The sequence below is a fragment of the Mchenga conophoros genome, linkage group LG12 (assembly GCF_057382185.1).
Source record: "Mchenga conophoros isolate Kocher_MC1m ecotype Shallow Benthic linkage group LG12, M_conophoros_male_GT1.1, whole genome shotgun sequence".
NCBI classification, from domain to species: Eukaryota; Metazoa; Chordata; class Actinopteri; order Cichliformes; family Cichlidae; genus Mchenga; species Mchenga conophoros.
Window position 1 is genome coordinate 27418971 of NC_140537.1, and position 20196 is coordinate 27439166.

The window sequence follows — 20196 nt, forward strand, 5'->3', positions numbered from 1 at the left end:
CTATCAAAAAACCAGCCTGGCTCTTTGGAAGCAAATATAAAGAAACCACTCGTGACTCAAGACTTTTGCACAGTACTGTATATTCATGTTTGTAAGTGTGTTGTATTATCAGGGTACTCTGTAAGGCAGGAAGATTACATCATTAAATCTTATCCGCGCTGGCCAGCAGCCGAGCTTAAAGAATAGTCATATATTACATCCAAAGGCTGTGAGAAAACACCACTCACTACAAGCAGCACCGACTGCACGTCTTCACAACAAAGCATCAAGAAAATAAAACACTACCCTTCAATATGCATCATACTATATTTGCTGTATTACACAATAAAAAAATAGAAATGTAGATACAGGACTTGGCTGGTGCTATTTAGCATCTATTAAGAAGCAAATGATACATTTTATTATCTGCAAACGGCAGCTGTCTTGGGAATCACTGATAATCCACAGTATAGAAAACAAAGCAGCCTATAATCAATAACTTCTTATATTTCTTCAAGATCAGTGTTGCGTCTTTAAAAATAAAAGTGCCAATCATTTCAGACTAAATAGAATTAATGAGTAATCAATCAGTGATAATGTAGATTATACTGACCTTCTATTGCCATTAGCAATGTTACTGTATAGTACCAAGTCTTGACCCTCGGGTTAATGAGAGGTCACAGTGACAGTGGTTTATGGTATTAATCACATGCTGCAGTTTTAATGCTCCTGCCCCCGTGTTGCTCTTTTATGGACCCAAACAGGCAGCTACTAGAGGCCACAGGCATGCCCTCTCTCCCATTATGTCAGTGGAGCCGTGGAGACACAAGCCATTACACACAGGCCCATTTATCTACAGATGGGCAAAATGACAATTAAGGCCCCTCTGTGTGTCTGCTGCGTGTGTGTATGCGTGGGTGTTTGAGTGTATGTGTGCGTTAAATGACATTTGATCATTTTCTTTCAGCAACAGATGAAGGAATCCAAAAGCTGTACATGAAACAAGACATCAAGCTCAGAAACAAAGTGTCTTTTTTCATTATTGCAAACACACGCACACACACACACACACACACACACACACACACACACACACACAGAAGATGAAGCCTTCTGACATTTCAAAAATGGGTCAGATGGGAAATGAGACTGTGTCAAACAATCAGGTAAGCGCCACACAGGAGGCTGCTCCCTGCTGTTAATCAAGCGTGCCATAAAAAGAGAGAGAGAAACAGAGAAAATGTCAGTGAAAGAAAGAAGAAAATCTTCTTGCCTTTCATTTCTATGCAAACCAACGAGAGGAATTATTTCACAAATGTTGTCCCCCTGCTGTTAGAGCTGGAGGATTATTGCAAAAATTATGATCCGAGTTGTCTTGTTCAATATAAAGATGATTATTTAACGATGCTAATTTTAAAACTATCATCCATTTATTAAACCCGCCTGTTCTCGTATCCTACAGGATTCAATAACAATGCCACAAAAATTGTGATAAAATATAATAAACATTATCCAAGTTATTTATTTGTGTTCTTTTACCTTTTTGTGATATATGCTGCAGATGCCTCGCTCCAAGTCTGGCAGACGTGACAGCAGGGATCGAATGGAATTTAGAGTCAGCGAGTCCGACTCCAGGATTTCCTGCACCGCATCCTGCCTCTCGGATATAGACCTGCAGTTTCATGAAAGAAAAGGTAAGAAAGAAAGAAAAGACTTGCAGAAATTAAGACGATAGCAAGGATAAGAAAGAGTTGAAAGAAATGTAAATGTTCTCATCAGGCTCATCATCACCAAAAGAAACGTGTCATTTGGAAAGCTGAATCAGTTCTGATTGAGATAAATGGGTTTCCTTAAAGTTGATTTACACATGAAACAAATAAGCGCCAAAGTGTCCCTGATTAGTTTCTATGTAGATTCACACTTGCGCCTTACGTCTAAAAATGTGTCAAATTTTCAAGAACATTCAAAGCAAACAAAGGTGACCAAATGTTTAAAAGATACAAGTATTCATAGAAAACGTTAATCCAATACCCAAATCACCAACTTAACACTGTGACTGCAACCTGTACTACTGCACCAAGAACTGCAGTCGCAGTTCTTTAACGTGTAAAGTCACTTTAAATAACTGAAGACTGAAGAGCGCTCAGCTGAAGACATCTACGTGGCCTAAATAAAATCCCTCGACTGCACAAACCAGCACTCATGAAGGTACAGCTGCTTGTAGCTTCATTTCCCCAGTGACCTTACAAGACCTTTGACCTCTGTAGATGTGGTTGACGCTAAGAAGATTAAGATATGCTTATTAAATTTAAACATTTGGAAAATGAAAAATTCTGCATTTGGGCCAGGTGAACTACTAAAGCTATGGATTTAACGACATGATGAAAATCACTGAAACAGTTTTGTTTATAAAATGCAGAAAAAAGCCTCATATTAAAGTCCTCTATGAAATGCTTTTTAGTCCACAGTAAGGCCTTTCTGTAAGCGTAAGCATCCAGAAAAAAATGAACTGAAAAAGCAGATAAAAAGAAGCTTAGTGATGTAATAAATCGGACATCACAGATCACACTATTGTGCGAGTGTGTACGTGCACATGCCCACAAGTGTCTGTTCAATGCGCTGCTGTGCGCTGTATCTTGGAATTAATGTACCTGGGAGTAATCTGGGTTTTATTCATGTTGAAAGTCTCTAGAGGAGCTATCTGTATAATCTGAAAGCAGTGCTCTATCCACAGCAATAATCCCTGCCCAGTGGCAGAGGGAGGGCCACACACAGAGAAAATGTTCACACACTTAAAAACACTACAGAGAACTGGAGAGGTACTGCTGTGTGTCCTCAGCAGTGCTTTTATTTAAGGAAGTCACCTCCAAAACATATTTGTATGTATTTTCACACCACAGTCTCTCTAGAAAGAGAAACAGCTGCTCTGCCATATATCCTCCCAAACAACACTTACATATTTATATGTGAGAGCAGCTATTTTATTCAAAATAAATAAATAAATGAAAATGTGGAGCTGGTTATAATTTTCATCACAGTCGTGAGTCCTGGACTGGGATGCAGGCCGCCAAGCAAACATTAATATTATTAACAAAGGCCTGCCTCACACATCCATTCCACCCTGTGTGTTCACTATGCACCCCAGCTAGGTGAAGGAATTGACCTTTTCTAGGAGCTGTTCTGCTACTGTGATGGGGCTAGTGTGCTCCATCCTAATCCTCATGATCTTTATTTTGCCTTTGTTGACAGTGAGATCTATTCCTGCTGATGTTGATGCCAGGTGTGCAGTTATCGCCTACATCTGGCCAGGTCATCACCCAAGTCGAGATCATCCAGTTGTGCCCACAATGTCCATAAATGCCATTCCATTTTCCTTGCATAGACATTCTCCAGAATGAAAAGTACAGCAAAAGGTGAGAGCAGATGCTCCTGACAAACACCGGTCCTGGCACTGAGGTGCTCCAACAGCTGTTCCTTACGTATGAGTCTGGAGGACATTTCCTAGTAAGTGCAATCTATTAACTCTTTTAACTCTATTACCAGCTTTAAAACCTACTGGGAATAACCCTTGGCACTTTTTTCAAAACTATTTTAAAAATAGGGCAGCACTGTTGCCGCACAGCAAGAAGCTCCTGAGTTCAATTCCATCAGGCCGGAGTCTTTCTTACTGGGGTCATGTCTTTCTGCATGTTCTCCCCATGTTTGCATGGGTTCCCTCCGGGTACTCCGGCCTCCTCCCACCATCCAAAGCAGTTTGCGGGGATAGGTTAATTGATCAATCTAAATTGCAAGTGGGAGTGAATGTGAGCGCGAATGGTTGTCTCTGTGTGTTAGCCCTGCGACAGACTGAAAAGGATAAGCAGAAGCAAATAGATGGATGGATACTTTAAAATATTTCAGGCTTGTTTATAAAACAAAATAAGTGGATGTGCATTAGAAGTTTGAGGGTGGTCTCCGCCCGTGCAGCGACTCTTGGAACCTGGAAACTACTCTAATAGTTGTCAAACCAAATCTTTATTGATATACAATGAGGTGTCAAAACGCGTCATCAAGCGTACATGGGAGGTTGTTAAATGTCAGGGTAGCATTAATGGGGGAAAGAGCTCAGGAGATTCAAGATTCAAGACCCGTTCATCATGTGTAATCCTCAAGAGGAAAATCATATATTTTTGGGGGGGAGATGCAAATGTGCCTGAAAATCTCACATCTATCTCATGTCAGGTAATTAAAACCATACTTATGAGATGATTACATACTATTATATATCATTCTTTGTTAAATCCAATAAGGAAATTTACTGCCAGCATTTAACCCATCCTAATAAGTGAAACAGTGAGCAGCCTGTGTGCAATGCCCAGGGACCGATTCTAGCTGTAAGCCTGTGTCCTGGCCAGAGACACAGAGACAGAAAAATTAACCCAGCATGTGTCTGATGGCAGGATAAACTGGAGCTACTGGAGGAAACACACAGAACAATTGGAGAAATGTGAAGCCTGTGACCCCTCTTGGTGTGTGGCAACAGTATTAACCACTGAGCCACAGTGCCTGAAAATGATTATCACAGGCATCGTTCTAATATGAGCCAGTTATCACATGTGACATGAAAGTGGCATTAGTGCTGCCTCAGAGTCCTTCACTGTGGTTCTGTGATCCAGAGAGCCTCACAACGCAGACCAAGCTGCATGGAAATAAAGTTTGAAGCACTGAAAAACTAAATGATAAGAACGGACACTGAAGCTGAATCGGTATTGACAATCATGCTCCATCACGTGTTAGAGTGTATTCTATACTCACTGCAGGTCTGTAAGGGGCTGGCTCACCCACTTCCTCATTAGTCTCCTTCCAAACGGAGTGCGAGTGTGGTCCAACACCCACAGCAGACTTCCTTTCACACTACCATCTGTCTGTGATGGAAAGAGCACACATAAAAAAGCTTAAATGTACGTTAATGGTTGCCAACATATTCTAAGAAAAAAAAATAGTAAGGAGAAGGAAATATGAGGTGAACAAATGGTGTAAGCCACTAGCAGACATGGTAGGAGGCTTGAGCTGATCTTGAACTCCATATGTGACACGTGACGCAAATGCCGTAGCAGCAGAGTCAAGCTGAACCTTTGAGTCGTCACCCACACACAAGTAAACCGAACGAGACTTTTTGTTATGGCTGAAATGTCAGTTCAACTTAACTATCCATTCATTTTTTTTTTACAGTTTGTGTAACTATAACTGACTGTAGATCTTTAATTTTCTAACAACAATCTCAATAGCCTTAAAAAGATTTTTCAGTCGTTAAATCTGGGACGTATCAACACACCTGCCAGATGACCATGTGCAGCTGTGATTAAAGCTCAGAGTAACAAAAAGGTTGATTCAAGTAAAGCAACACAGAAGAGCTAACTCTTCAGGCCAGGACTCCACAGTCTATTTACACCTACAGGCCAGTGGACACTCTTTCAATGATGAGGGTGTACACATCCTGGACAGGGAGGAACGCTGGTTTGAGTTCTTATATCAACTTCCACTTGCAGTTACACCTTGGATCTCAAACTTGAGTGAACAGCAAAGATCCGTTTATTTTTTTCTTTTTTGTTGTTTTTTGTTTTTGTGTGTGTGTGTGTGTGTGTGTGTGTGTGTGTGTGTGTGTGTGTGTGTGTGTGTGTGTGTGTGTGTGTGTGTGTGTGTGTTGGGGGGGGGGTGCTTTTTCAAGTGGTCTTCCTTTCATTTGAAAGATCATAGCTGGGTCTCTAAAACAGACCAGTTTTTAGAGGTTTTCAATCAAAAAGGGTTCAAGCACAGACAAAGCATCCTCTGAACTTGCTAAGTTTGCTCCTACAACCCCCATATTCATTGGTTAGACTGTCAATATTGTACCATTTGGTGAGCAATAGGATTCAGTGAAGTCTATTCCTTTGGAGAGCTATCATGCACCCGCACACAGGAAATTGATTTTTTATTTTTACCAATCACCACAATCTAGACCTCACCTCAATTTCTCTTAAATGAAAATCAGGCAAAAGCAAGGCGACAAAACAGGATTTGTAAGCACCAATCTAAAAAGACCAGTAGTTCCAGTCAGACAATGGGACAATGATTGATCAAATTTAAATCAGGTATAGTTTTTGTTTCATGAGCCAAATCCAGGAAATGTTCATCACATCTTGTTGTTTAAGAAAAGTATAAAAAAAAACATTTTAAGTGTGTAGCATCAAGTCAATTAAATTTCAATACATGTCATTGCCAGAAGGTCTGCTGTGTCTCACAGCACAATCTCAAGAGAATGGGGGAGTGACTCACTGCCCAGCACCGTGGAACCCGATTGGTATTGAGAAGCTGTGGTAAATGTTATAACATCGCTCAGGATGACCGGTGATAGGTCAGTGCTGGTCATGTCCATGGAGGGACACAGACTTCTACAGGTTAAGCAATGGTATCCTAACAGCCATTAAGTTTCAGTATGAAATCCTTGGCCCCATTGTCAGACTTTATGTTGGTGCAGTAGGTCCCGGGTTAAATCCTGGGGCCTTACAACACCCTGCCTCATGTGCTGAGACTATGCTGGCAGTTCCTACAGCTCCTTTTTGAGCAGTGTATTGTTATTCAATAGCTATAGCAGTGGTGTTGAGGCTTGGTTGTGAGTCAAACTTGCACAGCAGACATAACAACTACAGACTGATTTAAATGGAGCGTCAAAGCAAAAGACACACAAGTTTCAAATTTTGACTTTGCCTGGTGTAATGATAGCCAATTGCAATGCGATTACTAAGCTAACAATGTAAAGGTTTGATCAAAACATTTTAAAATATACTACCAACAACATTGCTTTGAAAGGGAAACGTTTACACGCTGTGTAATGCTGATGGCCAATGCGATTCAAATAGCTGAACCTGCCAGACGAAAATCTGGTGCAGATGTTTCCGTTTACCGATTACTACACACCAGAGGACTATACTGTACGGTGCAGTGCAAACCATTTATCATAGAGACAGCCATCACCCTTTGTTATGTTTAATCAGTGGTGAAGACTTCCAGCTCAGATGTGAATATTTACCTGATTGTTGAGTATTTCTAGATTTCGGAGAGTGCCAGCGCTCAGAGTCATAATCTCCGACTCGCAGGTCAGACGCCGGAAGGAGCTGCAGGAAGTACAAACTCATATAAAAATATAGCATGATGACATTTTGTTTCTATTACAGGGATTAAAGTAATACAAGATATTATTTTCCCTTTCCTGGCGTATAAACACTGGTGTTCACATCAAATGTAAAATAAGATTTAAAATAAAACAATACTGTCATTCTTTTTGTTACATGTAACCTGTTAATCCCTAGGAAATGCCAGAACCAGGGAAGGAAATAACAATCATTTTCAGTATAGATTAATGTATCGATTGATCTTTCAGTATCTATCTGAAATGTCAAAGAACAGAACCAAAAAAAATATCCACAACACGTTCCCAGATTCTACAGTGACATATCCAAATATCTTGTCTTGATTGGTCGAAAGTCGAAGAAAAGAACCAAAGCTGGCAAAATGGAAACCAACGAATGTTAGCTTAAGAATTTTTGCTTTAAAACTACAAAAAACTATTGATAACAGAATTTTAAAACCTGAAAATTATATTTTTGTCTGCTCAGTGGAAACAATGGATGAATACAGTCGCAGGCTATGTTGCTGAATGTTTGTTTTCATGTACCTTTCACTTCTAAGAACTCGCTCCAAGTTGAATTCTTGAAGGTACTGGATGAGCGGCCCCAGACAGCTGATCACTGGGCTCTCCAGGGACGCGACGCTCGACAGAGAGCGAGAGCCTGGAGGACACACACATAAAAACATGCAACATCAACACACAGCCATGAGTCATGAGCCCACTCCTCAGACACATCTACTGTGCTCTCAATGACAGGATGTGAGTAACTGAGGCGATCATAGTGTAACAGGAAAAATAAAAGCGTTGCAGTGACACAAGCATACACACCTTTCGCCTGGATGTGACAGTAGAACGAGGTGACTGTGTTCATTGCCGAGGCAAACTCAAACTCAGCGCTGTCCCTCCTCTCTACTCTGACTCTGTCGTCAGCCTGAGCGCTGAAGGAAAACAATCACAAACTTTATTTATTTATAACAACACAACAGCATTAATATCAGAGATTAGTGACTGTACAGATACAGAGATAAAGAATATATACAATACTGTGTGCAACAGTCTTGAACTACTATTATTTCTTAACATTTCTCTTAAGAAATGAGAAACACGGGCAGTGATTTATTGATACAGGTACAAACATAAATGGAAACACAGTACACAAAGTCTAAACAATTATGAGGTTGAAATTCAATATTTGGTATGAACCCCCTTTATTCTTCAACATAGCCTGAGCTCTCTAAGGCAAGCTTGCGTGTAATTTCTTTAAGCAGTCTTCAGGAATCGTTCTCCAAGCTTCTCAAAGGAGATTCAAAGCTTTTCTTTGGATGCTAGCTGCCCTTTGTTTTGCTCTATTTTGAGATAATCACTGTTTACTAATGAAGTAGAACTCTGGGGAGGCCAATCCCAGACTGATACTGTTCAATTGTGTGTTTTTCTGTCCATATATGTCAACAATTTTGACAAGATTCCCAGCACTACTGGTTGAAATGCATCCCTAAACCACACCTCCACCGTGTTTTACAGTTTGCTGCAGACACTAATTGTTACATGTCTCTCTTTGCCATCTCTGTGCATATCGATGAAGATTTGGGTTCATAAGACCTGTTGCAGTAGTTGTAAGTCCAGTCCTTCTATAATTTGGCATAGCTCAGCCTTTTCTCCCTAATTCCCTTCTTTAAGAATGGCTCCTTAACAGCCATTGAGCCCATTTATGATGACGATTCCAGTCAATAGTAGATGGATCAGCTGAAGGGTCAAAAAGGTTCTTCGGTATATTGTTATGCGTAGGCACAACTGTTTCATCCATCGAGTTTGGTGACTTTAATTTTTGCTTTTGAGTCATTAGTTGGTGTTAAGTGGCTGAACAATCAAGAAAAACATTCCCTGAAAATGGTCAACTTCAAGAACTAATTTGAAAATGAGAGAAAGTCAAGTCCAAAGAAAAACTTTGAAAGCCCTTCAGAGAGGCTGGAGAACTATAGCTCAAGACCACTTTAATAAATTATAAGAAAGTCTGGCTCTTTGGAAAAGTATAAAGAAATACAAGGAGGCTCAAGACTTCAAGACCATCTTCCTCTGAGAGAAAAACATTCACATAGCTGGACTGCATGTTCCAGCCATCCTTTTGTTTAACTAGAGTCTATACACAGAAATGCAAACCTCAGTCACACACACCTGAACACATTTTCACTGCATTTCCTCGATGCAAAACGGAGATCCGTCGGAGGATCTCCGTTTTGCTATATTCACTCTTTTGGCACTGCTGCTTTCAAGGACTCTGTTACTTTGTCTGCACAGTTGTTGCCAGGGCAACCAAGGCAAACACGTGGCTCTGGACTAATGCCCACACATACACACACACACACTTACTTACTTCATCATATTTCACTTCAGCTACTGTTTGGACTGGGAGTAAGAATTATGTAAAATGATCAATAGACGACATAATGTACAACTCACAGCCTTAACCTTTTTTTTTTTAAAAATCAAAAAATATTTTGAGATTTACAAGAAAAGCGACAACTGCAGGTATCGATTCGGATGAGAGTGCAGCGTTGCATCTCTGCAGAATCCCTAACAGGACCCACCAAGGTGAAGATGGGTTGTAGGAAACTAAAGAAACAAACAACTGGGGGTTTGACTTCTTCATAACTCGTCTCGACTCAGCTGATGTCTAAATTACAGAGAGCTTTGATTGGATCGGATTTCATTTCATCTAAACAATAGAAAGAGTCTGCAGCCAGCACAGCAGCTCTTATCATTTTGAACTAAACAAAGGATGTCAAATATACAGCCTGAAGGTGCCAGTAGAGTCTGCTGCATGGGCTCAAATGAAAATGTGTGCAGATAAAGATGGCTGTATTTATAAGTTTTGTGTCCCAAGTTGTAAAGAATAAATCTGCTAAAGAGTGGTTGTCCAAACTGGTAATTTCATAAGCATTATTGCCAGTTCTTATGGGTAAAGTCATTAACTATGTGTGTTACCACATCTGAACAAGAGTGTTAAAGCTAAAAGCCATACAAACAGAGCAGTTTCTTTCATTTACAACAGCAACTTTTCTTTGTAACAATAAAAGTCTGAGTGAATATGGAAAACAATGATATATTACCGAAACTGCACTTTTTATCTTAAAATATGTTAGGCTGTTAACATATATTTGTGGATGAATCCATAAATATGACCATTTTCATAATGTATCTCTTGGATGTGGTGCACGAATTAAAATAGGCTTGATACCCCTATGCCAAAAGTGTAAATAATAACGTTCTGAGGTTGATATATAGTTGAAAAAACGTCAACATTCTATTATTTTTAAACCAGGTCAACAACGTAAAAAACTCATTTACTAAACTAGTTAACATTTTGATGTGGTTATAGTGCAAAAGAAAAGGTCAGAAAATCATCGAAGTGATTATGATTCATTATCTGAGGGACTATGAATATCTGTGTGTCATACAGAGACTGTATATAAAAGATGGGCATAACAACTGAAACATTAGCAGCTGGCTAGCAGCAAACCCTGTTGATTGAGATCATAGCTAAAACACGTCAGGAAAGTGTCAACATAGGGCACAAGAAACTAAACTGTTAACTATTCAACTGGAGAAGTCACTCCCTGCTGGCCATTAGAAAGAATTGAGGTGTAAAGCACTTCCACATTGGCTACACTCTTTAGATCTGGTAACTTTGTTTAGATTTAGTCTACTGGTGTATTAACAATGCACAGTTGTTGAGGAATTTAACTCAAAAACACCAAAAATCAAGTTTATGGGCTCCTGGCTAAAAGGTTAACAGATCATCAGAGTCTTTAGGACTGATCTTCTGGGGTGTGAAAGATTATATTAGGGTTTCATCATAAAATATCCAATAATCCTGAAATATTCCAGGTCAAAATTACACTGCTGTTTGTAGAGCCACTAGTGTAGACAAATTATACTGTAGGTACCATCAGCTCACAGAAAACCCTGTTTATGTACTGTACGAGAAAAAAAATGCTACTTTTGATACTGGGACTACAACTTGCACAGTATTGTGTAAGCAGCATATAATAGCAGCAGATGGTAAATGGACACTTCTCAAGCACACCCCACTGGCAGCATAAGGGGCAGCCTGGGGTTTAGCATCTTTCCTAAAGACACTTCACGCAGACAAAAAGAGTTAGGGTTTGAAATCCCAACTCTGACACTACGGAGGAAAACCTAACAAAGTCATCAAAACCATCCTGACACCACAGCAAAAAACTGGTAAAATATGCCTTGTGGTAATGCCAAGTTTGCAGTGATGGTGAAAAATCAATGAAAATCAGAAAAGCAGAAGGTTACAACCAACAGATCAGAGGTTAAAATGCATAGCATGCAGATTAAAGTTTTCAGATTAGTATCTTATTAGAGATGGCACGATACCACTTTTTTATGTCCGATACCGATATCATAAATTTGGATATCTGCCGATACCGATATGAATCCGATATAGTGTGTTTTTTAATCAATAAAACTTTTGATATCTTGCTGCATTTTGTATAAGTTCATACTCAAGTTTAAATAAACAACAATACTAAAGCTATTCTGTTATACCTGTATGTAAAAAATACACTGCACCCAAAATATTTCATAGTAATAGCAATACTGATCAGTCTAATAAACTTAAACCTGCACCATCCTCCCTATTCTGGTATTTTAAAGAGTACTTAGCAGAAATATTAAGCAACCAAACTAATAGGGTTGCAAACTCCCAGCAAAAAAAAAATAGGGAACCACCCCCACCCTATGATACTTAATCGACGTAATCAACTTTAATTTGATGCAGTGTGAAAAAAAATGCACAGAAATAAATAATTTTTGGCTTGGCCTCACCTATGGCCACGAGCTGTGGGTAGTGACCGAAAGAACGAGATCGCGGATACAAGCGGCAGAAATGAGCTTCCTCCGAAGGGTGGCTGGCCTCTCCCTTAGAGATAGGGTGAGAAGTTCGGCCATCCGGGAGGGGCTCAGAGTAGAGCAGCTGCTGCTCCACATCGAAAGGAGCCAGCTGAGGTGGTTCGGGCATCTGACAAGGATGCCCCCTGGGCGAGGTGTTCCAGGCATGTCCCACCGGGAGGAGGCCCCGGGGCAGACCCAGGACACGCTGGAGAGATTATATCTCTCGGCTTGCCTGGGAACGCCTTGGTATTCCCCCGGATAAGCTGGAGGAGGTGGCTGGGGAGAGGGAGGTCTGGGCCTCTTTGCTTAGGCTGCTGCCCCCACGACCCGGCCCCGGACAAAGCGGATGAAAATGGATGGATGGATAAATTATTTTTCAAGAATAATTAAATAGATTCAACATCTTTCTTCTACAGAACTGCAGACTGCACAGATCGTACCTTCCCAAAGGAAAAAGTACTATAGCTTACTAGGGTATATTAGACTTAACAGTTACTCTATGCAGTAATGGACTTCTATACATTTTACATAAGATTAAAACTTTGGATGTACGATTCAGATAATTATTTATTAAAAGCTACACATTTTAAATGATAATAAGAAAGAAAAGTATGTCTTTGTGCCCCCTTTTCCCCGTTCATGCCCTATTGGCCCCCCTGGCTAAACTTTGCTAGATCCGCCCCTGCACAGTTACCAGCCGTCAGCTACATAGAAAAAGATCCTGGTGTAGAAAGTAATATTAAATAAAAAATCTAACAACAGCTTATCAAGCTTAAACGTTCTGCTGTTGTTCAGCCGCTGGTTTCCTCTTTCTGGTGCAAAGTGATCCAAAAACAAAGAAGAGAGACAGACTCGCGACAGAAAAGCCGATCAGCTGATCATTAATCAGTTTCATGATTGCAGTAGCAGCAGGAGAGGGAGGGAGAGAGAAGAGGCAGTCGCTCCATATAATAGTTGTTAAGCTTAATGCGGGAATGCTTTACAAACATTCAGAGATGAACTTACACACTTGCTTTACTTCTCTCTGGGATAACTTCCTCGGAGATAAAATGCCGGTTTGGTACCCAGGCTACAAATTTTGTGAGGTGCTTTTCTGATATTTAATGGATCGGATTACATTTCTTATTTCTCTCCGATATCCGAGCCAGTGATTTACGTCAGTATCGGACCGATACGTAATATCGGATCGGTACATCTCTAGAATCTATTACTGCAAAGTGAATCCAAAGCTCTGAGAGCAGCCACTGAAATGGACATACACACTTTTAAAAATGCACAGTGTACGTCTGCTTGTTTGGACCCCTTCTAAAACATGACTGTGATCTTACCAGCAGCCAAGCACTTAAACTTAAAATCTTTCAAATAGTGAGAACATTTATGCTCGTCTGACATTGAGCATTTTAGCCGCTTCAATCAGCGTCACTGCTCTGATCCAGACTCATGACTCATGACTTTAGGCTCTGCGTGAATAAAGCAAGCTAATACTTCACCTAGCTACAACCAACCTCAAAGGGACTCATTATCAGCCGCTCTATAGACACAAATCCTGTTGCCAAGGGTTCCATCTCATCAGCCCACCCCAGAGACACACACTGTCACCAAGAAAACCCAGTTAAACTTGCTCACCAGTGTGGGCCTTGCCTTAGTATTTTACTGTATTTACTGTAACCGCAACATGATATAATCAAAATATCAATTATGCATTTATGTATAATTATTCTGGTCTAATGAATTTAACTGACACAATTAACTGCAAAGAAGAATATACTGGAGAACTTGTCAAAAGCAAAGCTGTGATGGGCTGAGAAGTATTGATAGTGAAGAAAAATGCATTAAATGAAATAAATCTGTCTTATCTTAACAGACAAAGCTGCACTCTACTTTTATGTCATAAGTTGAAAATTGAGAAGAGCCTTGTCTCTGATAAACACACTGCCAGACAGCAGAGCTGTTCAAACACAATAATTGAATTGGCCTTTACAGGGCCGTCTCACTATAATCACTCAACATGGACATCTGAAAAAAGGAAGCCAAGAGAAATAGAGAGAAATTAATACAGATTAACTAAATTGTCTAGAATTAAATTCAAGCTGAGGGTGGTGAAAAAGGAAGGAAAATTGTCTCTAGCATTATAAAAGAGTAGGTAATGAGAAATCTGCCCAGCCAAGGAGTCAGACAAAAGAAAGTAGCAGAAATTTCTCCCATTTATCCAATCATTCTCTGCTAATCTAATCCACTCCACTCCCTCCCACTATCTCGTTTCATTTTCACAGCATAATGCAATCACAAGCTCCCTCCAGAGGATCTCCTCCCCACTGGTGTGAACATGCTGGCTCCAGACTGTCAGCAAAGAGGAGTCGAATGGCAGCGCAATGGGAGGCAACAGGTTTATGGATTACATTCAGCTCAGCGTCACCGTTGCTGCTCGTGCTGTTGGTCTGCCAATTAATAAAAGGACAAATGTACTCAGTTTTCCTTTTTTTGTTCTTGTGATTCATACAAGAGCCTGCAGACATTAAATTAAGGCTTTCAAGTGAAGCTCAAGACCTTCAAGACATTCTGATGCTCCTTATGAGCTAATCGCTGGAATAATCGAACCTGATGCTGTTAACTTTTCTGAGGCTAACTTGCGTCTTCATCTGTTTCAAGTTGTTCTTTATGTGTCTATAAGAGTATTTTTCTACTAAATTCTGGTGGATGAAAAGTCCAAATTGTGTTGATCTCACAAGAAGCCAGCCTACCAATGAGAAAAGGGAAAAATGTAAAGCACTTGTTTAAACTGATTAAAACCACCAAAGCCTCATGTTAGTTATACACACACAAAAAATCCATTAAAAAAAACACATTATGAAACTTGATCTTTTAAACGACTGAAATGGAGGAAGAACTTTAAATATGTGTAGGCAGGTGTGTAACTGCTGTCTTTTTCTTTTAATAAAACTAGTGATATAAAATGACCATTTTATGGGACAGACAGTCTATGATCTTTTAAAATACAGAAGGCTCGGCTGGATCCTGTTTATCCCTGCAGTGAAATCCAGAGTGCTGAGAACCAAGCCGACATTGATTTCCTCATCCAGACTGAGCCTGAGGAGTTTCAAATAAAACAACCGTCTGCCTGCCCGGGGAAACCTAAACCTAATTCTGCAGAATGAAATACACCAAACTCACAAACAGATACAGCTTTGTAAACACATACATAAGCTCAGCGCTTCAGCACGTTTTAGTAATAAATTGGTATATATTGCCCTCTAGTGTCGTCCCAGCATATTACCTTGCATTCGTAATGCTGTGCAGGAGTCTCTCGGTTTGCTCTGAGAGGTCGGAGGGCACCAGGATTTCGACAGGGTTGATTTTAAGGACACGGCATTCCAGCTCAGAGCGAGAGGGACCGTCAGGAAAACAGTCCAGAAGCACGTCGCCGGTGCTGGGCTGAACTGCCTGCAGACACAAACACATGCTGTGAATCAGATGATGTCTAAGATGTGCAGCTACAGCTCCAAGTTGACAGTTATACACTGTATAAACTGAAAAATGGCAAAGCATGTTCAAATTTTATTAAAGTAACTTTTTGTCTTAAGTGAGCTATTAATCAAGATTTAATTTCTTTACAATTTCTTCTTCACTACAAGTGAGTGTGTGGTGTTATTACACTATCAGCATGCAAAGAAACTGAACAGTGAACATTAAATTATTTTAAAATAATACACAACAGTCCCCTAATGTGTGTTGAACAAAAAGCCAAGGGGTAACTCTACTTTTAAATTAAATTTTTGATTTTCATCTCTTATACACAGAATACCTGAAGAACAACCAGCCTAATGGCCAGGTGGGATTTATGGATTGACTTATGAAACTCACCACAAGCCCTACAGTGAGCTGCTTCTTCAGTTTGTCCCAATTCTCACTAATACAAAGCAGGAAACTGTCGGGAGGGTCTGACACAACATCATCACAGCCCCCCTCCTCCACATCCCCGAGTCTGCAGACCGGATTTACATCTTTTAAAAAAACTGTCAAGGAAACTGTTTCAAACAAAGAGTGACAATAAAAAGTTGTTTGAGAACACATGCACACATTCATCATCTATAAGGATACCCTCTCCCACCAAAGTGGACTTGGTGTACAGGGCGCTGAGCTGACGAGTGAACAGAGTATTTCTGTTGGCCCCTGACGCTTTGATCGCAGATGTTTCTGTCTGTTTAACTACTCCGACCTATAAATTAAAACATTAAAAAAGCCAGCAGAGCATGAGCCTAAACTGCTTGCAATTAGTAAACAGTAATCATATAAAGTCAAAGATAAAGCAGAAACCTTGTGTCCGTGAGACACCAGCCGTCTGACATGAACAAACAGGCGGTGTGTGGGGATGCTGCACGTCATGAAGTTATGATCCAGATGACAGACGATGTTCAGCTCCTTTGCAGCAATCTGTTCACAAACAAAACGTCCTTCAGCGATCAGTGAAACACAAATCAGGTGCTGAGAGCCACTGTGTTGAAAGAAGAGAATCATCTAAAACATATGTCTTTTATATTTTATACAGTTTAAATTTAAACTCCCTCTAAATGCATCACTAACACATCTGCTTTTTAGTTCTCACCTCTGCATCCTCTCCAAAGAACCTGTACTTGTAACCACACTCCACAGCCAACAAAGCATCCTTATGCTGCTGTTTCAGCTGGATCACCTGCTGCTCAAGGGGGGTGAAAATGCTCTTTGAACGCCTGGAGGAGGTGCTACAGTCCAATGGAGGACCCAGCTCTGCACACTTTCCTCCTCCTGTCTTGGCAAACTGAGAGAAGTGAACTCCCTGCAGAAATAAAAATACATCAAATCTGTTACGATGTAAAAAGTCACACTTGCTTTTTCAGTGTTATCAGGTACTTTACTTTTTGCACACCTGTTTTGCAGCAGCCAACCCCAGATCTACCTTTCCTTTATCATCCTCCTCTTCACCTTCATGCTCCCTTTCTGCATGCTGCAGTCTGTGTGTAGTTTCAGGTTGACCTGTAGCACAACGAGGAGACCAATCACTGCTTTCCTGACCTGCATCAGCCGTCTCTGTTTCTTCCCGGGTGATGCTGCTGACGACACTGGGCTCAGCCCCGCAGGTGAAGCCTTTCAGCTTCTCCAACGTGGAGGAGCACAGGCTGCCTGCTTTTCGGCTCAGCGTCAGCTTTGTGTCTGAGGAGAGAAGACAAGTACTACAGTCACATCAACGACAACTTCACTTTTTACCCCTCAGCTGTAAGAGGCTGGATTTGTGAATGCAATAACACGAGTATGAGGCGAGGTAGGATTCTGATATTTATAACACACGTGCTTCTACTAAAAATGTTGGACAAGTTCAAATCTCGGTTACCTCAATCTTTCTGAAAATATTGTGAATGCAGTAACTTAAGAAGGAAGTCACCAAGGATTTTCAAAATTTTACCGTAAGTGCATCTACTAGTGCATCGAGGGATCGCACTGGAGGCCAAACAAATGCGTTGTGGGCAGAGTTATCTCATCACAATCTATACCAGTGCACATGTTGTTTGGAGAACTGTGATGCTGCTGGGCACTGGACAGATATAAGTGACTTTAATGAGGGTTTAGAAGATCATGACATATTTTTCTGTCTGAAGTCAACACTCACCTTTAATGCCCTGACAGGACGCAGGCTCACACTCCACATCCTCCGCCTGGTGGTCCTTTGGAGAAGGCTTAACTCGTTTTCTTGGCAATTCCAAGTCATCATCAGATGAAAGCTTCTGCTGGAGGACAAAAATGAACTGCACTTCAGTAATTAGCATTGAGTGAAGCATGTCTGATATGTGCGTGTGAAGCTCAACTCACGTTGCCTCTTGAAAGTTGCTGCTCTGCAGGATTTGGGTTAATCCCGCGCTGCTTGTTGGAGGCAAAGCTGCTGCTGCTGCTCAATCCTCCGAAGTACCTGCTGATGGAGGTCTGAGTGGTGCAGGACTTTTTCAGAGACTTTGGCATGCTTTAATGTTCGCTTATATTTGATCCATAATAACAAGTTGAATAAAATGAATTTGCGTGTACAATAAAGTGCAGAGCTTTGACAGCCGCTGTCCAGCTTTTCAAAATATAGCAGCGCATACGATGAGGTCACAGACGCGTAAATGACGCGCGCCTTCTTCTTCCTCTTTGGTTAGCAGAGGTTGGCGGCTCCAGGAGCGTTGCTGCCTCCTCCTGGTTTCGCCAAATATTCTACTCAATGCATTCTGCTCTGTGAAATCTTACAATTATACACTCTTCATCACTGGAACTCCTCTGTAACGTGTATTGTAGTTGATTTCAAGTTTATTTCATCCTGAAAAAGTAAAAGACTGAATTGTAAACTGTTGTTTTTGCAAAACTTGTCGTATTTCTTGAACATTTTTCATTTTTCTCATGGGCCGGATTTCAAGTTACGAACATGAACAATGACGTGTCTGTCAGCAGTGCATCGTTTGAATGATTGTATGCATGTTAAACAAACAAAAACAAAGGATTAGGAGGAGAGGAAGCAGATCTGGACGGGCTGATTTGTAAACCCAGCCTGCTCAGGTGTACCGCACTTCTACTCGGGTTATGTCTGGAAGAGAGAAGAGCACAGCAGAAAGCAGGCGGCACCAGGGGGCAGTCTTGTGTTTTAGAGCAGCAGATAACTGAAACAATCTGTCAAACTTCATACAAGCCCAAATGCATGTTTGTCCCTCTGCAAACATTACTTTAAAAAATGCCATCATTTCCATCCGAGGTAACAGCTGTTTTGCCACCGCGTGTCAGGCACTCTATAAACTTTCAGAGGTTTTAATCGTGTTTGCATATTTTTGACTGCAAGTAAGTCATAATTATAACTTAAAAACCTGTTTAGAGCTCTGTTAAAAAAAAGAGAATGATACAGATTCATAAGTAAAGCTGTGTAAAAAGATGCCTTCATTTTCTCTCTAAAAACAACAAGGAAATAGCTCCTTTAAAGTCTGGTATTCTAGTAGTCTTGTGATTGTCGAATAGAATACTTATTTAGCTTATAGGATTTAAACTAATAAATAAAATTATAAACAAGGAAACCAGAACACTTCAACTTGTGAACATCAGCCCATCTTAACCTGCCTGTTGATTGACCAGTGCTAAATTCCTTTTAAAATACATAAAGAATTATTAACAAAAAAAAACTCCTGATAAAGTAGTAAGAAACACATGCACACACAAACAAACACAAATACACACGTCTAAATATATTTTCTGTTTGGATTTTTATTTGCTTTAGGAAAAGTGAATATTCCAGAAATAGAATATTTGAACAGGACAGACCCTGATTAAATTGGAATGACATATCAAAATGTCAGTGACAATTTTATGTCACATCATTGCACCGTTCATAGAGTCAGAAAAAAGTGCAGCATGGAAGCAAAAACATTACATTTAAGCAATACAGTATTTGGATAAGTCACACCCAGAACCCAGCCGATGAAAGTAGCATTGATAGTTTTATTTCATATTATTTCATATCATATCAAAAAGATATAAAATGTGTTTAAAAAAAGAAAAGAAAACTTGAGGTCAAAACTTATTTTCATAACAAATGATAAATGTATCATATTTTTTCTAAATATGTTTAATTTCAATATAAATCCTCAAATAGAAAAACATCTTATTTTCTTACATTTATAAAGTCATCTTTCATGACAGTTTGATGTTGAATTAGGCAGTTCACTCCTTTTAGTTATAGCAGCAAAGCAAAAGTGTTTCTTAATCAAGTACCTCAAAGATGATGGGAGAACTTCATATGTTTTCATAAAAATAAATAATAACCTGGATTTATGACTTTCAAGGGAATCCAAGATTGCTTTACATTTAAAAACTGATTAATGGAAGTTTTAAAACTTTGCTGAAAAACTAGTTTATGTATTTATTATTTCTAGGCTTGACTACTGTAATTTAAAACTCCATGAAAAGCCTTCAGTTGATCCAAAATGCTCCACCCAGTGTACTGACAGGGACGAGAAAGACAGCACATATTTTGCCTCTATTGCCTTCTCTTCATTTGCTCCCTGTTAAATCCAGAAACAAATTAAAAATCCTTTTCATCACATACAAAGTTCAAAATAATCAGTCCCCATCTTATCTCAATGACCTCACACTGTCATATCACCCTA

The 20196-nt window shown here is 40.0% G+C and overlaps 1 protein-coding gene across 3 annotated transcripts in view; it reads right to left on the reverse strand.

The window, feature by feature from the left end:
• Positions 1-18158, reverse strand: part of msh3 (mutS homolog 3 (E. coli)) — a 58617-nt gene extending 40459 nt beyond the window's left edge. Inside the window, exons 1-13 of one of the 3 annotated variants that reach the window (XM_085294918.1) lie at positions 17885-18158; positions 17685-17799; positions 16947-17230; positions 16647-16856; positions 16358-16474; positions 16142-16259; positions 15905-16044; positions 15318-15484; positions 7955-8064; positions 7673-7787; positions 7028-7112; positions 4774-4883; positions 1519-1651 (exon numbers count right to left, since the gene is read on the reverse strand). In XM_085294918.1, the coding sequence (XP_085151044.1) occupies positions 1519-1651; positions 4774-4883; positions 7028-7112; positions 7673-7787; positions 7955-8064; positions 15318-15484; positions 15905-16044; positions 16142-16259; positions 16358-16474; positions 16647-16856; positions 16947-17230; positions 17685-17799; positions 17885-18031 (1851 nt within the window). In that variant the 5' untranslated portion in view covers positions 18032-18158. Of the gene's footprint in view, positions 1-1518; positions 1652-4773; positions 4884-7027; positions 7113-7672; positions 7788-7954; positions 8065-15317; positions 15485-15904; positions 16045-16141; positions 16260-16357; positions 16475-16646; positions 16857-16946; positions 17231-17684; positions 17821-17884 lie in introns of all 3 variants that reach the window. The other 2 variants (XM_085294917.1, XM_085294916.1) reach the window with 2 other exon arrangements.
• Positions 18159-20196: the final 2038 nt, after the last annotated feature.